The 20422-nt window shown below is 36.0% G+C and overlaps 1 protein-coding gene across 3 annotated transcripts in view; it reads left to right on the top strand.

Annotated features, from left to right (window-relative positions):
- The window catches only part of TMEM33 (transmembrane protein 33), a 25077-nt gene extending 4655 nt beyond the window's left edge, over positions 1-20422 (top strand). For 2 of the 3 annotated variants that reach the window (XM_040484895.1, XM_040484906.1), the window contains exons 4-8: positions 70-257; positions 3793-3860; positions 5274-5407; positions 9537-9620; positions 14956-20417. In XM_040484895.1, coding sequence (XP_040340829.1) covers positions 70-257; positions 3793-3860; positions 5274-5407; positions 9537-9620; positions 14956-15085 — 604 coding nt within the window. In that variant the 3' untranslated portion in view covers positions 15086-20417. Of the gene's footprint in view, positions 1-69; positions 258-3792; positions 3861-5273; positions 5408-9536; positions 9621-14955 lie in introns of all 3 variants that reach the window. The other variant, XM_040484914.1, reaches the window with a different exon arrangement.

The following is a 20422-nucleotide window of genomic DNA, read 5'->3' as shown; positions in this document are numbered from 1 at the left end:
ATCCACAAAGGAGGAAGAGACATGGTAGTTGTTAAGTCTCATGATAACCTCTCCTCTGGTAATTTGCAGGTTGCACGAAGCTGCAAGCTTTTACCAGCGTGCTTTACTGGCAAATGCTCTTACTAGTGCTCTGAGACTGCACCAGAGATTACCACATTTCCAGTTAAGCAGAGCATTCCTGGCCCAGGCTTTATTGGAAGACAGCTGCCACTACCTATTGTACTCACTCATCTTTGTCAATTCCTACCCAGTTACAAGTATCCTTTTTGTGCTTTCTTGATGAGGAAATCGCGTATGAAGCATATAGACGATTCTGATTATTTTTTGCAGTAGGGAAGGTTCAACAGTAAGGGGTTCCATGAAGCCTGGGTTGGTTGGTTTGTTGGCACTTAATTTGAATGAAGATACATTTAGTGTAAGAATTTCTGACTCTAAAATGTAAAGTCTAAATTTGAAGAGCTGGTGTGGGGATTTTAAATTTTGTGTCTTTGTTCCTGCCTCTTGTAAGCCTCTCTGTTGGCAATGGATAGTGTGAAGTTCAGATTAAAAGCACAGGACTGTGGAGGACTTATTTTAATATTTAAGGTTTTTTTATTTGATTCAATCTTCTTTGGGAAAGTGCCCATATATCTTGCTGTAAAAAAGAATCCTCGGCTCTTTCAACTCCATGTGAGCTAGAAACAAATGGAAATTCATTAAGAAATAACCTATTTAAGAGAGAATTGGATAATTAATACAATAAAAATTCTAGTATTTACTGTGGATAGAGGAGAAAATAAAGACACATGGATAATCTTTGAAGCTAATGAGGATTAAAGAACTCATTTGGAATTGTATGTTTATACATTTCAAAAGTGTGTTGGGTGATAAGTGGTTTTCTAAAAACATGGGGGAGGGTTGGGGAGGAGGACTTTAGTTTAGTATGTTTGAGAAGCACTGGATCAAACGGCCTTCAGTAGGTTTCTTTACCATAGGACCTTTGATCTACTAATGTTCATTGTGAGGTGAAAGAGTTGGGGAAGGGCAGAGAGAGAGAGAGAGAGGGAGAATCCTAAGTACACTCCATGCTGTTACCATGGATTCCAGTGCAGGACTCGGACACATGAACTGTGAGATCATGAACTAAGCTGAAATCAAGTTAGATGCTTAACTTACTGAGCCATCCAGGTGCCCCAATACTAATCTGAATTTAAAAAAAAATTTTTTTTTCAATGTTTATTTATTTTTGAGAGACAGAGGTGAGTAGGGGAGGAGCAGAGAGAGAGGGAGACAAAGAATCCGAAGCAGGCTCCAGGCTCTGAGCTGTCAGCACAGATAGCTCTTGAACCCTGAGATCATGGCCTGAGCTGAAGTCAGATGTTTAACCGACTGAGCCACCCAGGCACCCCAATACTAATCTGATTCTTAAAAGTAGTTGGGTATTATGTTAGTAAATAAAGATGAGCCCAAAGTCATATTACAAAGTTGTGTTCTGATCTTTGCATTTACATGGGTGATGCTGTCCTTGATGTCTAGCCATGATAGGTACTTAGGGTTTAACTTGCAGACTTTTCACCCTTTTTATTTTCTGAATAGTTTAAAAGTTACATTGAAAGCTAAGATTATGAATCTCTTCTAAGGATTTGTGAATTATAGAATGTTAGAAGTAAAAACTTGTTAGAAATCTGTAGCTTTGAGGCACCTGGGTGGCTTGGTTGAGCACCTGACTCTTGATTTTGGCTCAAGTCATGATCCCAGGGTTGTGGGACGGAGCCCGTGTTGGGCTCTGCACTGGGCATGGAGTCTGCTTAAGATTCTCTCTCTCCCCCTGCCCCGCTCACATGCACTGCCTGTTTCTCTCTTAAAATAAATAAAAAAATCTGTAGCTTTGATGACACTTGACGTAGGAAATGAAGTTAGTGTCAGAGCCATGATTAAAACCCACATGTCTTGACTCTCTTCAGGGTTCAGTTTTCATTACTTGCACTGCTTCTGCAGAATCAGGCTTTAAGTTAGGATATGTGTCAGAGTTTAAATTTAACTATTTAAGAAGCAACAAGATTTTACAATGGCCTTAGAGAAGAGAGTTGTAGCTTTCATCAGTTCCAAAGTGATCTATGATTGATTAACAAGTATAAAGCTATATTGGGGCGCCTGGGTGGCTCAGTCGGTTAAGCGTCCGACTTCAGCTCGGGTCACGATCTCGCGGTCCGTGAGTTCGAGCCCCCCGTCGGGCTCTGGGCTGATGGCTCAGAGCCTGGAGCCTGCTTCCGATTCTGTGTCTCCCTCTCTCTCTGCCCCTCCCCCATTCATGCTCTGTCTCTCTCTGTCTCAAAAATAAATAAACGTTAAAAAAAAATTAAAAATAAAGTATAAAGCTATATATACATGATCTCTACTGAGGAAATTGGCATTTTACTTAATTCTTGTGTGTGTTGGGGAAGAATTGGTTAGGATGTTAATTTGAAGAACTACTAGATGAGAGGTAGGATTTTTGTGAACCTTGGGTGTAGATCACTGTCATCTTTGCCAGTTGGAAATTAGGGACCTTTGGATCTAATGAGTTATAGTTATAATGAATGAATTTGGTACTCTTTGTGTTACAGTAATCACAATTTCCCATCACACCAAGCTTTCAGTTAATGTAGAAAAATATAATGGTTCATTTCCTAGAAACTGCAAATAATTTTTTTAAATAAGGGTAATTTAAAAATTTTTTTGATTTTTTTTTTTTTTTTTTTTTTTTTTTTAAAGTTAAACTACCCCCAACGTGGGACTTGAACTCATGACCCTGAGATCAAGTCACATGCTGTACTAAGCCAGTCAGGCATCCCAGAAACTGCAGATACTTTTAGGCTGAGTATTTTTGCCCTTCATGATGGATGAACAGTCTCTGTCATTTTAGGAAAATACTTGCCAGTGTTTTTGCTCTCGTTTTTCTTGACTGGCAGAAATTGGGGTAATAAATAGGATCTTTTGAGCAATTTTCATTTTTAAAAAAGCTGAATGAAAGTTGTATATTTATCCATGACATAAAGCCAAACAATTGAACTCAAATAGGTTTGTAATTAAACTGATGAGACTTTGAATTAACTGTACACAACCCCAAATACACACTTTTTATTCAGTACAGGTTGAGAACACATGGCTGTACAAGCTTCATAGGTACGGTATCTTGAAATAATAGGGATCTTGTAGAAAAGAGATAATGGGGACCTTATAGGAAAGAGATAATGCAAGATCTTTAGTTGAGGAAAATTGGTGAGTCCTTTTTTAAAGTTTTATTTTTCATTTTTATTTTATGTGAACTCTACCCCCAACGTGGGGTTCAAACTTAGCGCCCCGAGATCAAGTTGCATGTTGTACAGACTGAGCCAGCCAGGCACCCCTGGGGAAGTACACTTTAAACTGTTCCCCACACTCTTTCCTAAGCAGTTGTGATGAGGAAAGCAGTACAGAAGACTGTCTTTGAATTTGAAGACAAATTCTCTTGTCCAGGATCGCCTTTGTGGAGTTAAAAGCTGTCATATTTAAGGCTTTGAGGTGGCCTAGATTTCAATTTAATTGTTTACAATATTTTATTATCTAATAGAAAAGGAAACTTTTATCACTTTAATTTTTTTCATAAAAAAACTGAGCTTTAGAAACTGAAATTGTTTACAGATTAAAAGCTTCATTTGGTTGCAAAGTGTATCAGTAAAACAAAAGCCACCGCTGAAGTCATTTTTGCAGATGCCATTTCAGATCTATATTGGGCATAATACCAAAGTACTTAATAAACATTAAATTTTTTCCTTAAATTGTTTTCTTCAGTGAGTATTTTTCCTGTGTTGTTATTCTCCTTGCTTCATGCTGCCACATATACGAAAAAGGTCCTTGATGTAAGTAAAGCTGTGGTGTTTTTTTGACTTCTGGATTGCAGACTGTTGGCATGAATTTGAGTTCTAAGACATTTTGGCATTTGTCATAAAAGTTTCCTCCATTCCCTACAAACTTGTAAATTATTAGTGATTTGAAAGTTTTAAGTTTGAAATTTTGTATTTAAGTTTCACAAAATGCATTTTGTAGGTAAAGGATTGTATTGCAGATTACCCCCTTGTTTCCAGAGGAATTTCTGAAGTTTGAAATAGACCTTTTTGTTTAAAAAAAAAAAAAAATCTATGTTTTAGGTTTGGTAAGTCGTCAGATCTCCTCTTCTGTCATTGTTTAATTTTAACATACCGGGTAAGTAGAGTGTGTTGAATTTCTTTTATGTTAATATTCAGAACTAAAATATTCCTAAAATATTTTCTTATTCTTGGATTGGAACATTAAGCCCAAGTTAAGTGTGCCAGGCAGATTGACTGCATATGCACTGACATTTGAATTAAAATATACAAATGTTTGCCTTGTGTTGACAGTTTTCTTTTTTTTCTTTCTAAAAAATTTTTTTAATGTTTTTTATTTGTTATTTTTGAGAGAGAGAGACAGTGTGAGGGGCAGAAAAAGAGGGAGACACGGGATCGGAACCAGGCTCCAGGCTCTGAGCTGTCAGCACAGAGCCCGATGTGGGGCTTGATGAATTGTGAGATCATGACCTGAGTCGAAGTCAGACACTTAACCGACTGAGCCACTCCAGACATCCCAGCTGTCTTCTTTATTCCTGTAGTTCTTTGGTCATAGTGGTAATTGGGCTCTGTAATTTCTGCCTTTATTTAGCTAAGGAGTCACAAATACCTTAACTGTATTACTAAGTAGTCAGTTTTTGTTAGACTGGTTAGATAGAAATAACCATTTTTGTGTGTGTGCAATAATCTAGTCTTTTTTACAAAAAATAAGGCATGAAAATGACTTATTACTAAAGTTGTCTTTGTAATTTTTCAAATACACAAAATACAGCAATGCAGGAAAATACACTAACTTTTACCTTATTTTGCAAACTTTCATATTACCATTTCCAAAATAATTTTCTTTTAGTTGTTTTGCCTGTTGGCTATACTGTTTATCTGAAGAAAGAAAATAACTGAATAATCAAAAATGCTGTGAGGGGTGCATGGGTGACTAGGCCGGTTGAGCATCCGACTTCGGCTCAGGTTATGATCTTGCGGTTTGTGGGTTTGAGTCTCGCATCGGGTTCTGTGCTGACAGCTCAGAAGCTGGAGCCTGCTTCAGATTCTGGGTATCCTCTCTTTCTCTGCCCTTCCCCTGCTCACGCTCTGTGTGTGTGTCTCTCTCTCAAAAATAAACATTAAAAATTTTTTTTTTACATAAAAAAATGCTTCATTATTTCTAATGTTTGTTTTCTTATGTTTTAGGCGAAGGGTTCAAATAGTTTACCTTTGCTGAGATCTATCTTGGATAAACTAAGCGCTAATCAACAGAATATTCTGAAATTCATTGCTTGTAATGAAATATTCTTGATGCCTGCTACAGTTTTTATGCTTTTTAGGTAAGAATAAAAATACATTGGTTTTGGGAGGCAGATGACTAAGTGATCATAATAAATATAATAACTCAAATTTTATCCTGCTTAAATCTGTTCAAGATTAATATTAGCAACCATTTTTCTCATTTTATTATAGAGAATCTGAGACATTATGGTAAACTTGGGAACTTGTCTTATCGTTCCTTGTGATTTACCACTTAACACTTTGAAAATGAATTTAAGAACCACTGTCTTTGAAAGAGTCTTGGGAAGCCTAGATTAGTGCATTCTGCCATTATTTAGATGATTTTTCTTCTAGAAAGATTGCAGAAAAATTAGTCTGGTAGTAATAGTAGCCTAATGTCACTTCCGTGTTTTGTTTGTATTTTAATTATACAAGTAATGCATGAATAAAGAAAGTTGTCCTGTTAAAAATTAGAAGATCAGACTGATATTGACCCTTCCTATCAAGATTCTTGCATTTAAGTTTTAAAACTACATTTCTGGGGAGATGGGTGGGGGAATGGGTAAAGTAGATGGGAATTGAGGAGTGCACTTGTGATGAGCACCGGCTAATCACAATAATAAGTAAATAAATAATGAATGAATGAATGAATGGGAGGATAAGTTTGGATGACATAAACTTTGGTCACCAAGTCAAAAGTTTTTCTCTGTCTCTGTTATGTGTTTTTCTTTGTTGTGGAAAAAAGTGACTAGTTTCAAAGCCAAATTGGGAAAAAAATAATTTGAATTGGGGAAAAAAATGAAACTACATTTCTGCCTGGATTGTTGCTTTTTCAATTTTTAGTTTCTCTAGTAGTAGGACATTATAGATAAATGCTAAAATATCATTTGACTGTGAATCCTTGTTGCAGTTCTGTACTCTCCTTCTGGTATGTGTATATGCATGTAGTACTTTTAAATGTTTCTACAGATACATAGAAAATGCATATTATGGGGGTGGGGTTTAGTTTTTATTTTACACCAGAAGTGCCATAATGCCTCATTTGTCTGTATCTTGCTTTTTTCGTGACCTATTTATGTTGACGGATACAGTTCTGGTTTGTTCCATTTAATGGCTTTGTAGTGTTTGGTCATATTAATAAACTGCATTTTATTACCTGTTTCCCCTATTAATGGGGAAACATTTGTTTCCAAATACTTTTCCAGATATTGATGCAGTAAACTTACTTTTTTTTTTTTAATTTTTATTTATTTAAGTAATCTCTACCCCCAACATGGGGCTCAAATTGATGATGCTGAGATCAAGAGTCATATGCTCCTACAACTGAGCCAGCCAGGCGCCCCTCTTTTTTACTGTTCTACTTATACTTTTGTGCCAGTGTTTTCTCTAAACCAGAAATGATTTTGTTGAGGCTGCACTAAGTGCATTTTATATTTATTAGACCATGCCAGATTGTCATCTAAGATGTCTGCATTATGTTTTCCATAATCTTACTAATTTGAAAAAACTTATTTTTGTTTATGAGATACTTCATTTTAGCGTTCATTGCCTTTAACTGGTGAGATTTTTGCATGTCTGTTTTTTTTAGCAATCTATAAGCTAGAAACAAAGTTTTACAGGTGTCTTCATAAATACATCTGTTCTTTTAAGTAATGTTTTTCTCTGGAAACTCCAGGATCCCACATGTTGCTCAGGTTATAGGGTCACAAGCTAGATGATATAATCTAAGTAAAGTCTGGAATAGCACAGGGGAAGACTTCTTATTGAGTGTTGGGGATTTGGACTCTCATTGATATAATCATTAACTTAGCCTTTTGAGTATTGATTTTGCACATATAAAAAACTTAAATTTTAGGGGTGCCTGGGTGGCTCAGTCAGTTAAGTTTCTGACTCTTGATTTCGGCTCAGGTCATCATGATCTCACGGTTTGTAAGATCAAGCCCAGTGTCAGCACAGAGCATGCTTGGGATTCTCTCTCTCCTCTCTGTCTGCCCTGCCTCGTGCTTGCACATGTGCATGCCCTTTCTGTCTCTCAAAATAAATAAACAAACTTGGGGCGCCTGGGTGGCTCAGTCAGTTAAGCATCTGACTTCAGTTCAGGTCATGATCTCGTGGTCCATGGGTTCGAGCCCCGCATCGGGCTCTGTGCTGAGAGCTCAGAGCCTGGAACCTGCTTAGGATTCTGCATCTCCTTCTCTCTCTGCCCCTCCTCCATTTGCACTGTCTCTCTCTCTTTCTCAAAAGTAAATAAACATTTAAAAAAAATTTTTTTAAATAAACTTAAATTTTTAACATTTAAATTTTAAAACAATGATTTTAATTTTTCAAGATTGTTGTAAAAGAGATGAGAATTTACCAGAAATATTAGAGGAATCACTTTGTTTTTCTAAAAAATTAAAGTAGGTTATAAGGTTTTATTCAGTCACTAGTAGGGAAAGCTAGTGATGCTCTAAGTATGTCACTTGCATTTAACACAAACTATGAAATTAAAAATAATTTAAAATCATTATTCCTTAGATGACCCCTTCATGATAGAAGCACAATCTGAATATTAGAAGGCTTCATTAAGTTGCTTTTTTCACAGTATTGCTTCAAGCTTTGTATTTAAAAATGAATGTAAAAAGTCTGTGAGTTTACCTCATGTACACAAATATGCGTGTAAAGAAAGATAAAAGGAAGGTCTTGTAGCTTTATTTGTTAGTAGAGAGTTTGTTACATTGTAGTAATGCATAAGATGAACTGCTTGAATCTGTAGAAAGAATGAGGTAAATTTATGTGTTATGAAAGGGGATGGTCTCCAAGATATAATAAGTTAAAAGTTTGTTAGGAATTGTGTAGGGTGTTCCCCTTTTTATATTTTGGGGTGTGTGTATTTAAGGGCATATGTATATATTTTTTCTGCTTCACTTTCTTCATCTTTAAAATGGGAATGATAATGTCACTTCCATATTACAGTAAAGTGGATTCAGTGAATTGCAAACTGAGCACTGTATTAGTGTTGGCATTATACACACTTGTGCATGGAAATTTCTGGAAGGATATTTTAGAGACTGAGCTGTAACTCTGAGGAAGAAGCTAACTTGGATGATGGAACATTTGTTTCTCATTGAATTTTATTTTCTGTATTTTTTATAGTATGTGTTTATTTCAATTTGAAGAGTTAAAGATTTGTCACGGGATTTATTGGGGAAAATGCATGTAACACATTTAGTTTAGTGCTTAGTTTGTAATCACGTAAATTTGTATTATGAAAGTAATATCACAATTTAGAAGAAAAGACAAAAATTAACTTTAAAAAGCCACGTTTAGCATCTTTAATGTACTTCCTCAAAAAAAGTTTTAAAATACCATTGTAATAATACGTATAGTTTTATACTCTGCAGTCTTCAAAGTTGCTGTATTGTTCTCGTAATCAAGATTTTAGGTAGTTGCATCCTAACTCCATCAAGTAAAGATGATATACTTAGCTTTGCTACCTAACTACCCACATTAGGTTGTTGATACATTTAATTTGTAGTTATTTGCAGTGAATGTCTTAATTCAGATAGTTTTTCCTGGGAAAAAAATTCTTGATGTAGAATTTCATAAATAAGTATATGGCTCTTGGGTATTGTAATTGTGCTTTTTAACCAAGAAAAATAGTTAGAATAGGCTATGTAAATTTACTAGAGACCTGTATAATTACAGGTTTTTTTGTTTTGTTTGTATAAAATGAACCACTTTTCATTTACTATGTCATAAAGTTTCACAGTTTGATGATCAATTATTAGTGGTAATTATGGAAGCATACATTTTCTGATTTAATAGCTTTTAAACTTTTTAAAAGTAATACATAAATACATGTTTGTAAAAATTTAAACAATAACATTTTACTTTTTACCAATCATTTACATTCTTGTATTTCCTTTTTTTTTTTTTTTTTTTTTTTTTTAAAGTAAGCTCTGTGCCCAACCTGGGGCTTGAACTCACACCTTCAAGATCAAGAGTTGTATCCTCTACTGACTGAGCTAGCCAGGCACCATTCTTTTATTTCCTTTTTAAGAATAACTTTGATTTAGACATGATAGATATTATCTTGACCATTTAATGAACGAAGACACATTCCTCAATTAAATTGCCTTTAAGTTTTGAAAGTATATATATGAATTGATAATGTATATTTCTTACCCTTGTATTTGTTTATTTCAGTGGTCAAGGGAGTTTGCTCCAGCCTTTTATCTACTATAGATTTCTTACTCTTCGGTATTCCTCTCGAAGAAATCCATATTGTCGGTAAGCTGGTGATTAGTTTAAATGTTTTATTTGTTGAGAGTACTGTGAAATATAGTATGTATAATTTTTAAGAGTTATTTAGCTTTTATGTTTAGAAGCAAGTGTTATTTTGGTAAATTTAAGTTCCAGGCCTTAGTAGGGTTGGTAAGTAGACCGGATTTACCTTGACCTCCACTAAAATAGTATTCAAGTTTAAGGAATTTGAAGATGTTTAAGACATGAGTCCCAGTCTCAAGGAACTTCCCTAATTGAAGAAGCAAAAGCATGCATCAGATAATAAGGAAACAATAGTTCAGGATACAGTGTTCACAAACCATTGTGATGAATTGTTACGTTTGCTTTGTCATATCAATAGTATAGTCCAAGGTAAGGAGAAATCAATGAGCCAGAAGATAAAACAGCCCATCAAAGTTTCACAAAACAGAGATTTTAATGTGTTAAAGAAGAATTAAAACCTTTGAATAGTCATAATAGGTAAACGCATTTTAGGTAGGAAGAGAGTAAGAGCACAAGTTCAGAGACAAGAAAGAACAAGCCATGTTTAAGGGGCATTGAATAGAACTGTTGGACTATAATGGAGATTCTGAATGGTGAGTGGTTGCAGCTAAGATTAAAAAGGTATAAAAAAAAAAAAAAAAAGGGAGGGGTGCCCAGGTGGCTCAGTTGGGTGAGCGTCCGACTTCGGCTCAGGTCATGATTTGCAGCTCATGGGTTCAAGCCCCGCATCGGGCTCTGTGCTGACAGCTCAGAGCCTGGAGCCTGCCTCGGATTCTGTGTCTCCCTCTCTCTCTCTGCCCCTAACCCACTCACATTCTGTCTCTGTCTCTCTCAAAAATAAACAAACATTAAAAAAAAAAGGTATATTGGAGCTATATCATAAAACTTCTTGGATTTCAGGATAACAAGTTTGGAATTTATCTTTTAGATGTATGGGAATGATGGTTTGGGCATGATCATATTCTTCTGATAGCTTCGTGCAAAATAGTTTAGAGTGGAAAAATTGAAGCAGGGAAATATTTTAATGAATCACTGTAATGTTCAGGAATGGAGATGTAAATGATACAGTTAGTTATGCATGACGATCTCAAAAATTAGAGTAAATCTGAAATAGCTGTCTTCAGTAGTTTCTTAGATCTGTTACTGAGAGACTAATGTTAACATAGTTTTTGTTTTTAAATTTAAGGGGCGCCTGGGTGGCGCAGTCGGTTAAGCGTCCGACTTCAGCCAGGTCACGATCTCGCGGTCCGTGAATTCGAGCCCTGCATCAGGCTCTGGGCTGATGGCTCAGAGCCTGGAGCCTGTTTCCGATTCTGTGTCCCCCTCTCTCTCTGCCCCTCCCCCGTTCATGCTCTGTCTCTCTCTGTCCCAAAAATAAACGTTGAAAAAAAAAATTTAAAAAAAATAAATAAATAAATTTAAAGTAAATTTATTGTGTGGGTGCCTGGGTGGCTCAGTCAGTTAAGCCTCCAACTTTGGCTCAGGGCGTGATCTCACAGTTCGTGGGTTTGAGCCCCACGTCGGGCTCTGTGCTGACAGCTCAGAGCATGGAGCCTGCTTCTGATTCTGTGTCTCCTTCTCTCTCTGTCCCTCCCCACTCACACTCCGGCTCTCTCTCTCTTTCTCTCCTCTCTCTCTCTCTCTCCTCTCTCTCTCTCTCAAAAATAACATTAAAAAATAAAATCATTGTGTAGTAGAATTCGTCATAAATACAATGAGTGTATTAGCACATTCCCTATTGTATTTTCACAAGCGAAGTAAAAAGAACTGAAATTGAATGCTGGTCTCCATCATTCTCCAGGTGTGTAACTTTAGGCAAGTTATTTAAATTTTAATTTCTTCATTGGTAGAGAAGAACAGCTCCTGGGGGTGAAATGAAGTAATGTTTTAAAAGAGCTTAGATTCTGTTATATATATATTTTTAATTTTTTAATTTTATTTAAATCCAAGCTAGGTAACATATAGTGTAGTAATGGTTTCAGGAAGATTGTTATGTTCTTAATACATAGTTTATTTTCCTTTTTCTGTGATTCCGATAGTCCTTTGAGGGGCTTTTATGCTCTGTTAGTGTCTTACAGTACTTCCTAAAATAGAGCTTACTTCAGACACAGATTCTTTTTTTTTTTTTTTTTAAGTTTATTTCTTTATTTTGAGAGAGAGAGAGGGCATGAGTTGGGGAAGGGTGGGTAGAGACAGGGAGACAGACCATCCCAAGCAGGCTCAGTACTCTCAGTGTGGAGCCCAGTGTGGAGATTGATCTTACAAGTGCGAGATCACAACTGCAAGATCACGACCTGAGCAGATAATCAGGAGTGATGCTTAACCAACTGAGCCACCCAGGTGCCCACAGACATAGATTCTTAATGAGTCCCTAGTCACCGTAAACCTTCAGTTTTACTTGATTCCATGAGTGTTTGTCCTTTTTCTTTCTGGTTCATGTGTTCATTTCAGATATTATCTTCGAGTTCCCTGCCCTAATATCCACTTTTCATCAGCAGATCTTTCTCTGCTTCTTTATACCCTCTTCATCTCCCATTTTCTCCACATAGCCTTAAATTGGATTAACACACAGATTTAGAAGTGTCCTGTGGGATAAAAAAGGAACGGATAGCAGAGGATCCAGGTAATGCAAATATGTGTTAGTAAACATTTTCAAAGATCTCCCATAAGCACGTAAAACAAATCAAAACAGTAGAAAGGTAATGGGAAATATTTGAGCTTATAAACATTGATAAACATCCTATCAAACTATATTTTCTATGCTACACTTTTTTTTGTTAGGGATTTTGAGACTATATTTGCCAGTTGTACCGTATTCACTTACGATATTCATTCTCAAGTTAGTGGTTTCAGTCCTTTGTAGATTGGCCAGCCACCAGCCACATCTGACTGTATGAATACAAATTAATTAAAACCCATAAAATTTATAACTCTGTTCCTGAGTCATATTAACCAGTTTCACGTGCTTGAAAGCCAGTGTGGCTGATGGTCACTGTATTGGACAGCACAGATGGACATTTCATCATCGCTGACACTTCTGTTGTCAGTGCTGCTCCAAAGGAGCTCTGTGACTTGGTATAGATTATGCCAGAGATAGAGCCAGGAGTGAAAGAACTTGCCTTGTGACTAGAATAAGCCATTGACCTCTTTAGGCCTCATCTGTAATCTGAGAGGTTTGACTAGAGTATTTTCAAGGTGCCTTCTAGTTTTATTTGAGTCATTTATTCAGAAGACAGTGATTGTGTGTTGGTGATAACAACTTTATGTAGGATTAAAGTACCTGCTTTGTAGAGACTTGATGCTGAGTGAATTACACAGCTGAGTAGGTCAATGTGATGATGACGGCTCTGTGAAAGCTCAGAAAACTGAGGGAGGCAATGAGAATTCGCTGAAGAGGTGGTAACAGAAGTCAGGTCTTTTGAATTCTGAGTTCTGGTACGTGGGTGCCTGAGAGGGCATGTTGCTTGAATTAAGAAGTGTATACGGAAGTCCTGAAGATCTGTGCCTAGAAGGGTAAGACAGGGACTAGAGCATGAAAGGGTTTGTTTTTTATTTCAAGAGAGGAAGAGTATTTGAAGTTCATATTGTGGAGAGTTTGGGAACATGATACAATCTGATTTAGAAATATTCCAGAAGATGTATTACAGGCTCCCCAAGAAGACAAAAGGACTGATTTGGAGACTGTGATTAGTCCAGAGCCTGAACTAATTCCGTGGTAAAATAAAAAGGGGATACATTTGAAAGCTATTTAGGAGGTAGGAAGTTAGGGGTTAGGGAAGAAGACCAAGATAAGGAAGCCCTCAAGTTTCTGGCCTGGGAACCTAGGAGAGTTGTGTGTCATGGGTCTGTCCCAAAGATAGACACAAGAAGGGCCGGTGTTTGGATAAATGTGCGTCTTTCCAAATTTTCTTCCTGCTTTTGTGTAAGAGCATGTTACATCCTATTTTAAAACGATTTTTACTTTTTCCTAACCAGCAAAATAACCCTGAAGATACAGAAAGGTAGAACACAATTGTCTGTATGTAGAATGAGTCAGCACATAAGTGAAAATTCAAAAATGAATAGTCAAGAATTACTTGTGATGATTCAAAATCTCTTAAAAATTATGGTTCAGCCAACATACATGATTTTGTGTCTGCTAGCATGTACAATACATGTGTGATGTGTACAGTATGTGATAAGGGGTCCTTTGGAGGCAGCAAGTACAGTTTAAAGTCCACAACCTCTTTGGAAATAAATGTACAACATAACTGGGATATAGGAGTCATGGCCGAGAGTGGGAGGAGACGAAGCAGAAATTTCAGTTAAGACTAGGAGGGCGGGGGTACCTGAGTGGCTTAGTTGGGTAAGCGTCCAACTTCAGCTCAGGTCATGATGTCATAGTTTGCGGGTTCAAGTGCCGCATTGGGCTCTGTGCTGACAGCCCGGAACCTGGAGTCTGCTTCAGATTCTGTGTCTCCCTCCCTCTCTGCCCCTCCCCTGCTTGCACGTGCGCTCCCTCTCTCTGTCTCTCTCAAAAATAAACAAACATTAAGACTAGGAGGGCATTAGATATTAAGGAGTTGGACTTCAATCTGAAGGTAAATAAGCTGGTTTGATGAGTGGAGTGATCCAACTGGGAAATGGCCTTCATTGAACATCTTCTGTGTTGTCTCATTTAAATAATCACACCATGACTGACTTCAGCAAGTACATATTCCTATTTTATAGATGGGAAAGCTCTGAGAGGCATTACGTGTAAGGCAGTAGTTTAAGGAAAATGGTAGGTGGGATTGCCCATGGTATATAATTTTCACTTCCTTGCTCTCTTTTTTTAGAACTAGTTGAGTTTACCTAAGGTAATATGAAGATGATGTGACTCTACTATTAAGAAGATATAAATCACTCCTAATCCCAGCCCTCAGAGATAACCATTTATTAGGTGCTTTTGTTAAATGAACTCCCTCAACCCCCCTCCCCCATACACACAAAACAAGACACAAATGTTGATTTTCAGAATTTTATTTTGTGTATTTCCTACACATTGTAGTTAATTCTTTTACCTCAGATTTTTTTTTTTAATGTTTTATTTATTTTTGAGACAGAGAGCATGGAATGGGGGAGGGTCAGAGAGAGAGGGAGACACAGAATCTAAAGCAGGCTCCAGGCTCTGAGCTGTCAGCACAGAGCCTGAGGCGGGGCTCGAACTCACAGACCGCCACGAGATCAGGACCTGAGCCTGAGCCACCCAGGTGCCCCTACCTCAGATTCTTTAATGGCTGTGGGAAATGCCTTCGTCAGCGTTTGCTTTGTATTCTTTTTCCTTTGGTTTCTGAAAGAAAACTATTTTATCTTGCAGGACCTTGTTCAATGAACTGAGGATTGTTGTTGAACACGTGATAATGAAACCTGCTTGCCCACTGTTTGTGAGAAGACTTTGTCTCCAGAGTATTGCTTTTATAAGCAGACTGGCACCAACAGTTGCATAGTCTAACATTCAGCTAAGTTATATATAATATAAATAAGCATTATTAGCAGTTGGTACTTCTGCTAGGGGTTGTTAATTCCAGGTGTAAAACTGACCTCAGTCCAATTTACATAATTTACATAAATGCATATCAATGGAAAGTAATCATTTTTCTGGCATGTTAAATCAAGCCTTTGAAAAAAATTCCCCGAGAAAATTTTACTCTTCTGTGTTGTTAATGATTAAGGAAGTTTCTGTCGTGTGATAAATGTATCAAAAATTTTTTTAAATGCTGCTGTGCCTTTATCATGAAGTACATTTATTTCTCTTGTAAAAGTAGCTTTAAAATTTCTTTCAACCTAATGGGTACCCTGAATTTATATCTGGCATGATTTCATTATAGTAATATTAACATACATGAATTCATTATATTTTGAGACAGTATTCTTTTGCCATTCAGTAATTTTGGTTGATGATTTTAAAAGAAGCATTTACCACTGTATTTAATTTCAAATTGCTACTAATTGATTTTGTGCTGCTTTGTTAGGGTTTATTTTGGATGTACCATTATGAGAGAAATTCTGCATGCATCTTACGCTCTGACCTTCCAGAATTTTATTTCCATAATTACTTAATGTGGCTTTGAATATTTTTTAGAAAGGCTGAACTGTTAAGCTTATTAGCCAACTGGGTAAATACCTGGGGTCACAACTGTTTTACATTGGAAAGCAGTAGTTCCACAGCTTTCCTTGCAGAGATCCGTAAAGTCACCTTTCTCAAATAGGAAACACTTTTACAAATGTGGACATGTAGAATATTAGCATCAATATAGTTTCTAGAATTACCTAGATGAGACTCTTGACTGCCAGTTCTCTCGGTTTCTTAGGCTTGAATTTAACAGGCAGTGGCAGCAGTTCAGATGTGTTTTGAAAGGAATGTAACTGGAGATTGAACATATGCCTGTGCCTGGTGTCTGTTCTGAAATAATAATGAAGATTATCCTGTAGACTACATACTTACCCATGAAATCTGATTTAAAAGGTTAGATGGAGAGGTTTATAGGTAAGATAATTGGTTGGGGATGGGGCTGGAGAGGACTTGGGGGGGGGGGAATAGTGTGTATTTTAATTTCATAACGCATAGGTAAAATTGGGAGTATAATATGTTAAATCCTGTTTGTTGAGCTGCCGTCAACTTCTTTATAAAATGCATTCTGATCTTTATTACTGTTGCATGATTGGGAATGTTTAAAACACTGCAAAAATTTTAGTACACAGTAATGTAATGGTTTTTGTAACCAGTTTTCTTCTGTCTGCACGTAATTGGATTTCTCAGATAAATTCATTAGTAACTTGTCAGTAACAGTTTTCAGTTTATTCAACTTTCCCATCTCTGGAAATGTGAGATCTACTTGATAGCTCAACTGTAGCCAACTTTTTTTGTATTTTTGTAATATTTATCTACTAAGTTAGAAAAGCAGCCTCATGAAATACAGTTGATTGAGTGGATGGGTGGGTGGGTGTGTGGCTAGCCTCATTATCATTATATATATAATCTGATGGTTTTAAGAACTAATTTTCTAGAGCAATAAAGTGGCTGTAATGTTAAATAAACAGTATATTATGATTTCTAATGATGTCTTTAAAAATTAAGTCTTGAATTATATCAAGAAATTTTGGCAGCTGAAGGTATATTTATTTTTAAGTTACTAGTTTTTTGTCTACAATTTTTTTTTTAATCTGGAGATAATTTTAGATTTATAGAAGAGTTAAATAGTACAGAGAGTTCTTGTCTACCTTTCACTCAGCTTCCCCTTATCCTAAATCTTACAACATTTATCAGAACTAAGAAATTAGCCTTGGAGCAATACTATTAAAGTATATAACTCATCAGATTTCACTATTTTTTCCATTTATTAATTTTCTTTTAATGAGCTGTTTTTACTGTGTCTTTTACTTTTAATGACCAATAAGTATGCCTTTGAGTTTTTCCTCTTCAGTTTGGAAATTACTGTTGATGAAAAAGATTTATCTAAAGGAAATGATTTCATGTTGGTCTTAACAAAAAGAATTTTAACAGTAAAACTTATAATTTAGAACATTCTGTGCTTTAAAAGGTGAGCCTTTTAATCGCATAACAGGATTCTATTTCTGGTGTGCTCATATTGGACTGTTCTTTAAAGGCAGGCTTGATTTTTAAATAAAATACTCAACTCATGAAAAAGTAAATTTTACAATTTGAGCATTACTATATGTTTAGTTTGCATGAGCTTGTAGCTAGGAATTCTGCAATATGAATATGTAGAACCAACTGATTTGGTATCTGAAATTACAGCATAATATGTACACCTATTAAATTAAAATTAAGGAAATAAAGTAGCAGTCTATGGAATGAATGAAGTAGGAGAAACTGTAGCATAGGTGAACCTATTTTTACTTCCAGGTTTGAAAAAGTTGCATTAACATCCAGAATATCTAATTCTTTAGGAAGTGGTGTGGTGCTGTTGTCCTTCTAGCACTTTTTGAATTGAACCCTCTTGGACAGGTGGAAGCCTAACACAAAACCTACTTTTGTTAGAACAAGAATTCTGTGTTCCTTTTGTATATTTGATTCCTCATGAATTTAAACTCTGTTTCATAATCAGTCCAAAGAGAAATTTCTTAAATCATAGTTTGTATTTAAATTTTCTTGCAATACAATTCACCAAAGTAGATGCTCCTGGAAGTAAGTAAGTAATTAAATTTAGATATTTAGAAACTTCCCTTACAGGGAAAATCAAGGCATGCTGATACTATACCAGAAGTTAGGAAAGACTTAGGAGGTCTATTTTATACTCTGAATTGTAAAGCTATCTGAATACTCTTTCTAAAAATCACGATGAAAAATTCTGAGTAGGCTTGTATGTTTAGTATATGAATATTAATCATTTTGGAAAGGAAAATGAGTGTATATGTAGTAAGATAAGTGGAACCAGGAGACTTAGTTTTTTTTTAAAGTTTGAGATCAGAGTGAATGAAATTAGCTTTGAGGGATTGCGGTTAAAGACTCCTATTTAATCCTGAGGAATTTATTTTGATTAATATAGTGATTCTGAAACACTTCTCCCACTCATGCCCACCCAAATCCCCCTAGGATCTGCTAGCCTCAAAGCTACCCAAATTTAGACTAATTTTGATTCTTAATTCTGTAACGAAAACCTCAAAGGAGAAAGTAACCACCGACAGTTATGTATATATATGATCAGTAGGTGGCACTCTTTCCTCAAGTAGCCCCGCCCCCACAGTTGTTTCACAGCCCCTGTTGGAAGGTTAAATGCCACCCAAAGTGGCCTGTAAAACTAAGGACCCGAATTCCATGGCCCTTTTTAATACGTAATTACCCAGAACTCAACAAATATTTTCCAAATACGAGTACATTTAAAAAATAATTGAGATGTTGAAAAGCTGGAAGTAGTACCCTGTTAATGTTTGCTTTCTGGCTAAATGATAATATAGGCCACAATTGGGAGTGGCCTTATTCAGGTCATGGGCTCTGTTTTGTTTTTTTCTTTACAAAGAGTGCCTAAATCAACCTAAATACACCAGTTATAAAATTGTTCTTTTTGTTCGTTTACCTTCATTGTCAGGTGTGTAGAAGAATGGTACTTAAAATTTTTCCGTGGTCATTTTGTAGGTGTACAAGGTATATCCAGTTCAGCTTCTTAAAATTTAGAGTTTTCACAGTAATATAAAAGCATATTGAGAATTTGGGTTATCGTATCAACAGTGGTACCTAGATTTGTAAATTGAGTTGCAGAGACAACTGGTTTCTCTGTAAACCTTATTGGAATTTCTCTAGGATTAGGAGAAATCTGCACAGGCTAAATGACAGTGTAGTTCAGTAGATAGTATACCAAAGGTGTGTTTATAAATCCAGGAGGTCCTTTCCAGGGTTTGTTTTAATGAGCAGTCCTCTTCTAATATTCAGAGAGGAGAGTTGTTATTGGATCTGGTATTAAGGATAAGAAAGGAGCTGCTGAAAGTTTGGAAGGATTCTTGGTAGTAATTATTCTAGGACATGTGTATCTTCTAAGGTGGTATTCAGGTGGATTCTTAGAAGGAACCCCGTTTTTCCTGTGTGAGGGATTAGCTCTGGAGTGCTCTTTCTCTGGTGCAGTGCAAATAGGACAACTGACTGCATTGAGTTTGAGCTGATGTGACAGGAGATAAAGTACAGTATTTTTAAAATCTGAAGGAGATTGTTTCTTAGAAAAGTGATAAGAAAATTGAAAGATACTTCTGCTGGAATCTAAAAATTAACTCCTGTTAGAGGAGAAGAAAAGGCTCAAGAGTTGGTTCACATTTTCCTTTATAGACTTCTTAAAGCCAACTTTTTGATAGGCTCAGTCCTTTTAAACTAACTCTTTGTTTTTCTTGGTTCATGACAGTTGGATTCCAAATTTTCTTTTGTACCTTTAAAATAGAACAATTGCTTTTGACAGGAATTTTTGCTTACATATAAGTTTGTAAGTTGAGACCAAATGGGCAAAGTGTCGGGCAGGTAACATTTGTAATGTGTTTATATTGGAACAAATGTAAAAGGGTTACGAAGATTAGAAAGAGTCATAAAGAACTGCTTGATTTATAAATGCAGTAGTTCTGGTGCTTCATATAATGGGATATATTGAACTAAAACATTTGTATATATAGTATGTCAGCATTTCTTAGTTACTTCTCTTGAATCCATTTTTAATATCTGATACTGTACAGGTTGGGGAGTTCTACTCTTCAGGCCAATACTATCCAGACTGTGTAAATTTATAAAATAAATTGAAAAATTCATCATTCTCCTATATTCAAGACCAGCGCACATAAATGCTAATGTAGGGCTCAGAGGGGAAATATATTTCTCCTGAATATTTGAGAAAATGTGAAGTCCTTTCAAGAAAATCTAATAAACATAATAATCATAGCCTGCTGACACTAAGGAAAAAGGACCTCATTCGCTCTTTCTTTTATGCAGCGATTTACTGGTCCCTACTGATTTCCAAATTGGATCACTGTAGTAAATTATCTATGCTGGTACCTGTGAAAGTAAGCCCTGGGATCCATATTTGTTTTGTGTTCTGCTTAAATCAGCAAGAATGATAAATTTGATGGTGTGAAATTGGAAGTGTCAAGGGCTTTCTTTGGTGATTGAGCAAAACGATGTCTCCACTTTAATTTATTGTGACCCTTTTTCACTCTGTGCTTTGTATATCTAATATTTATTTCAATACAAATTAAATTCTTGTTCCTTCATCTGTATTGTTATATATCTAAGATTTTATTGATGTAAAAAATCAAATTGTGTAATAAAAATCTCTCTGGATTTAAGCAGA

The sequence above is a fragment of the Herpailurus yagouaroundi genome, unplaced genomic scaffold, assembly GCF_014898765.1.
Source record: "Herpailurus yagouaroundi ecotype Mexico unplaced genomic scaffold, PumYag 28, whole genome shotgun sequence".
Lineage (NCBI taxonomy): Eukaryota > Metazoa > Chordata > Mammalia > Carnivora > Felidae > Herpailurus > Herpailurus yagouaroundi.
Note: the sequence above shows the minus strand (reverse complement) of the source record. Positions and strands in the feature narration are given on the sequence as shown.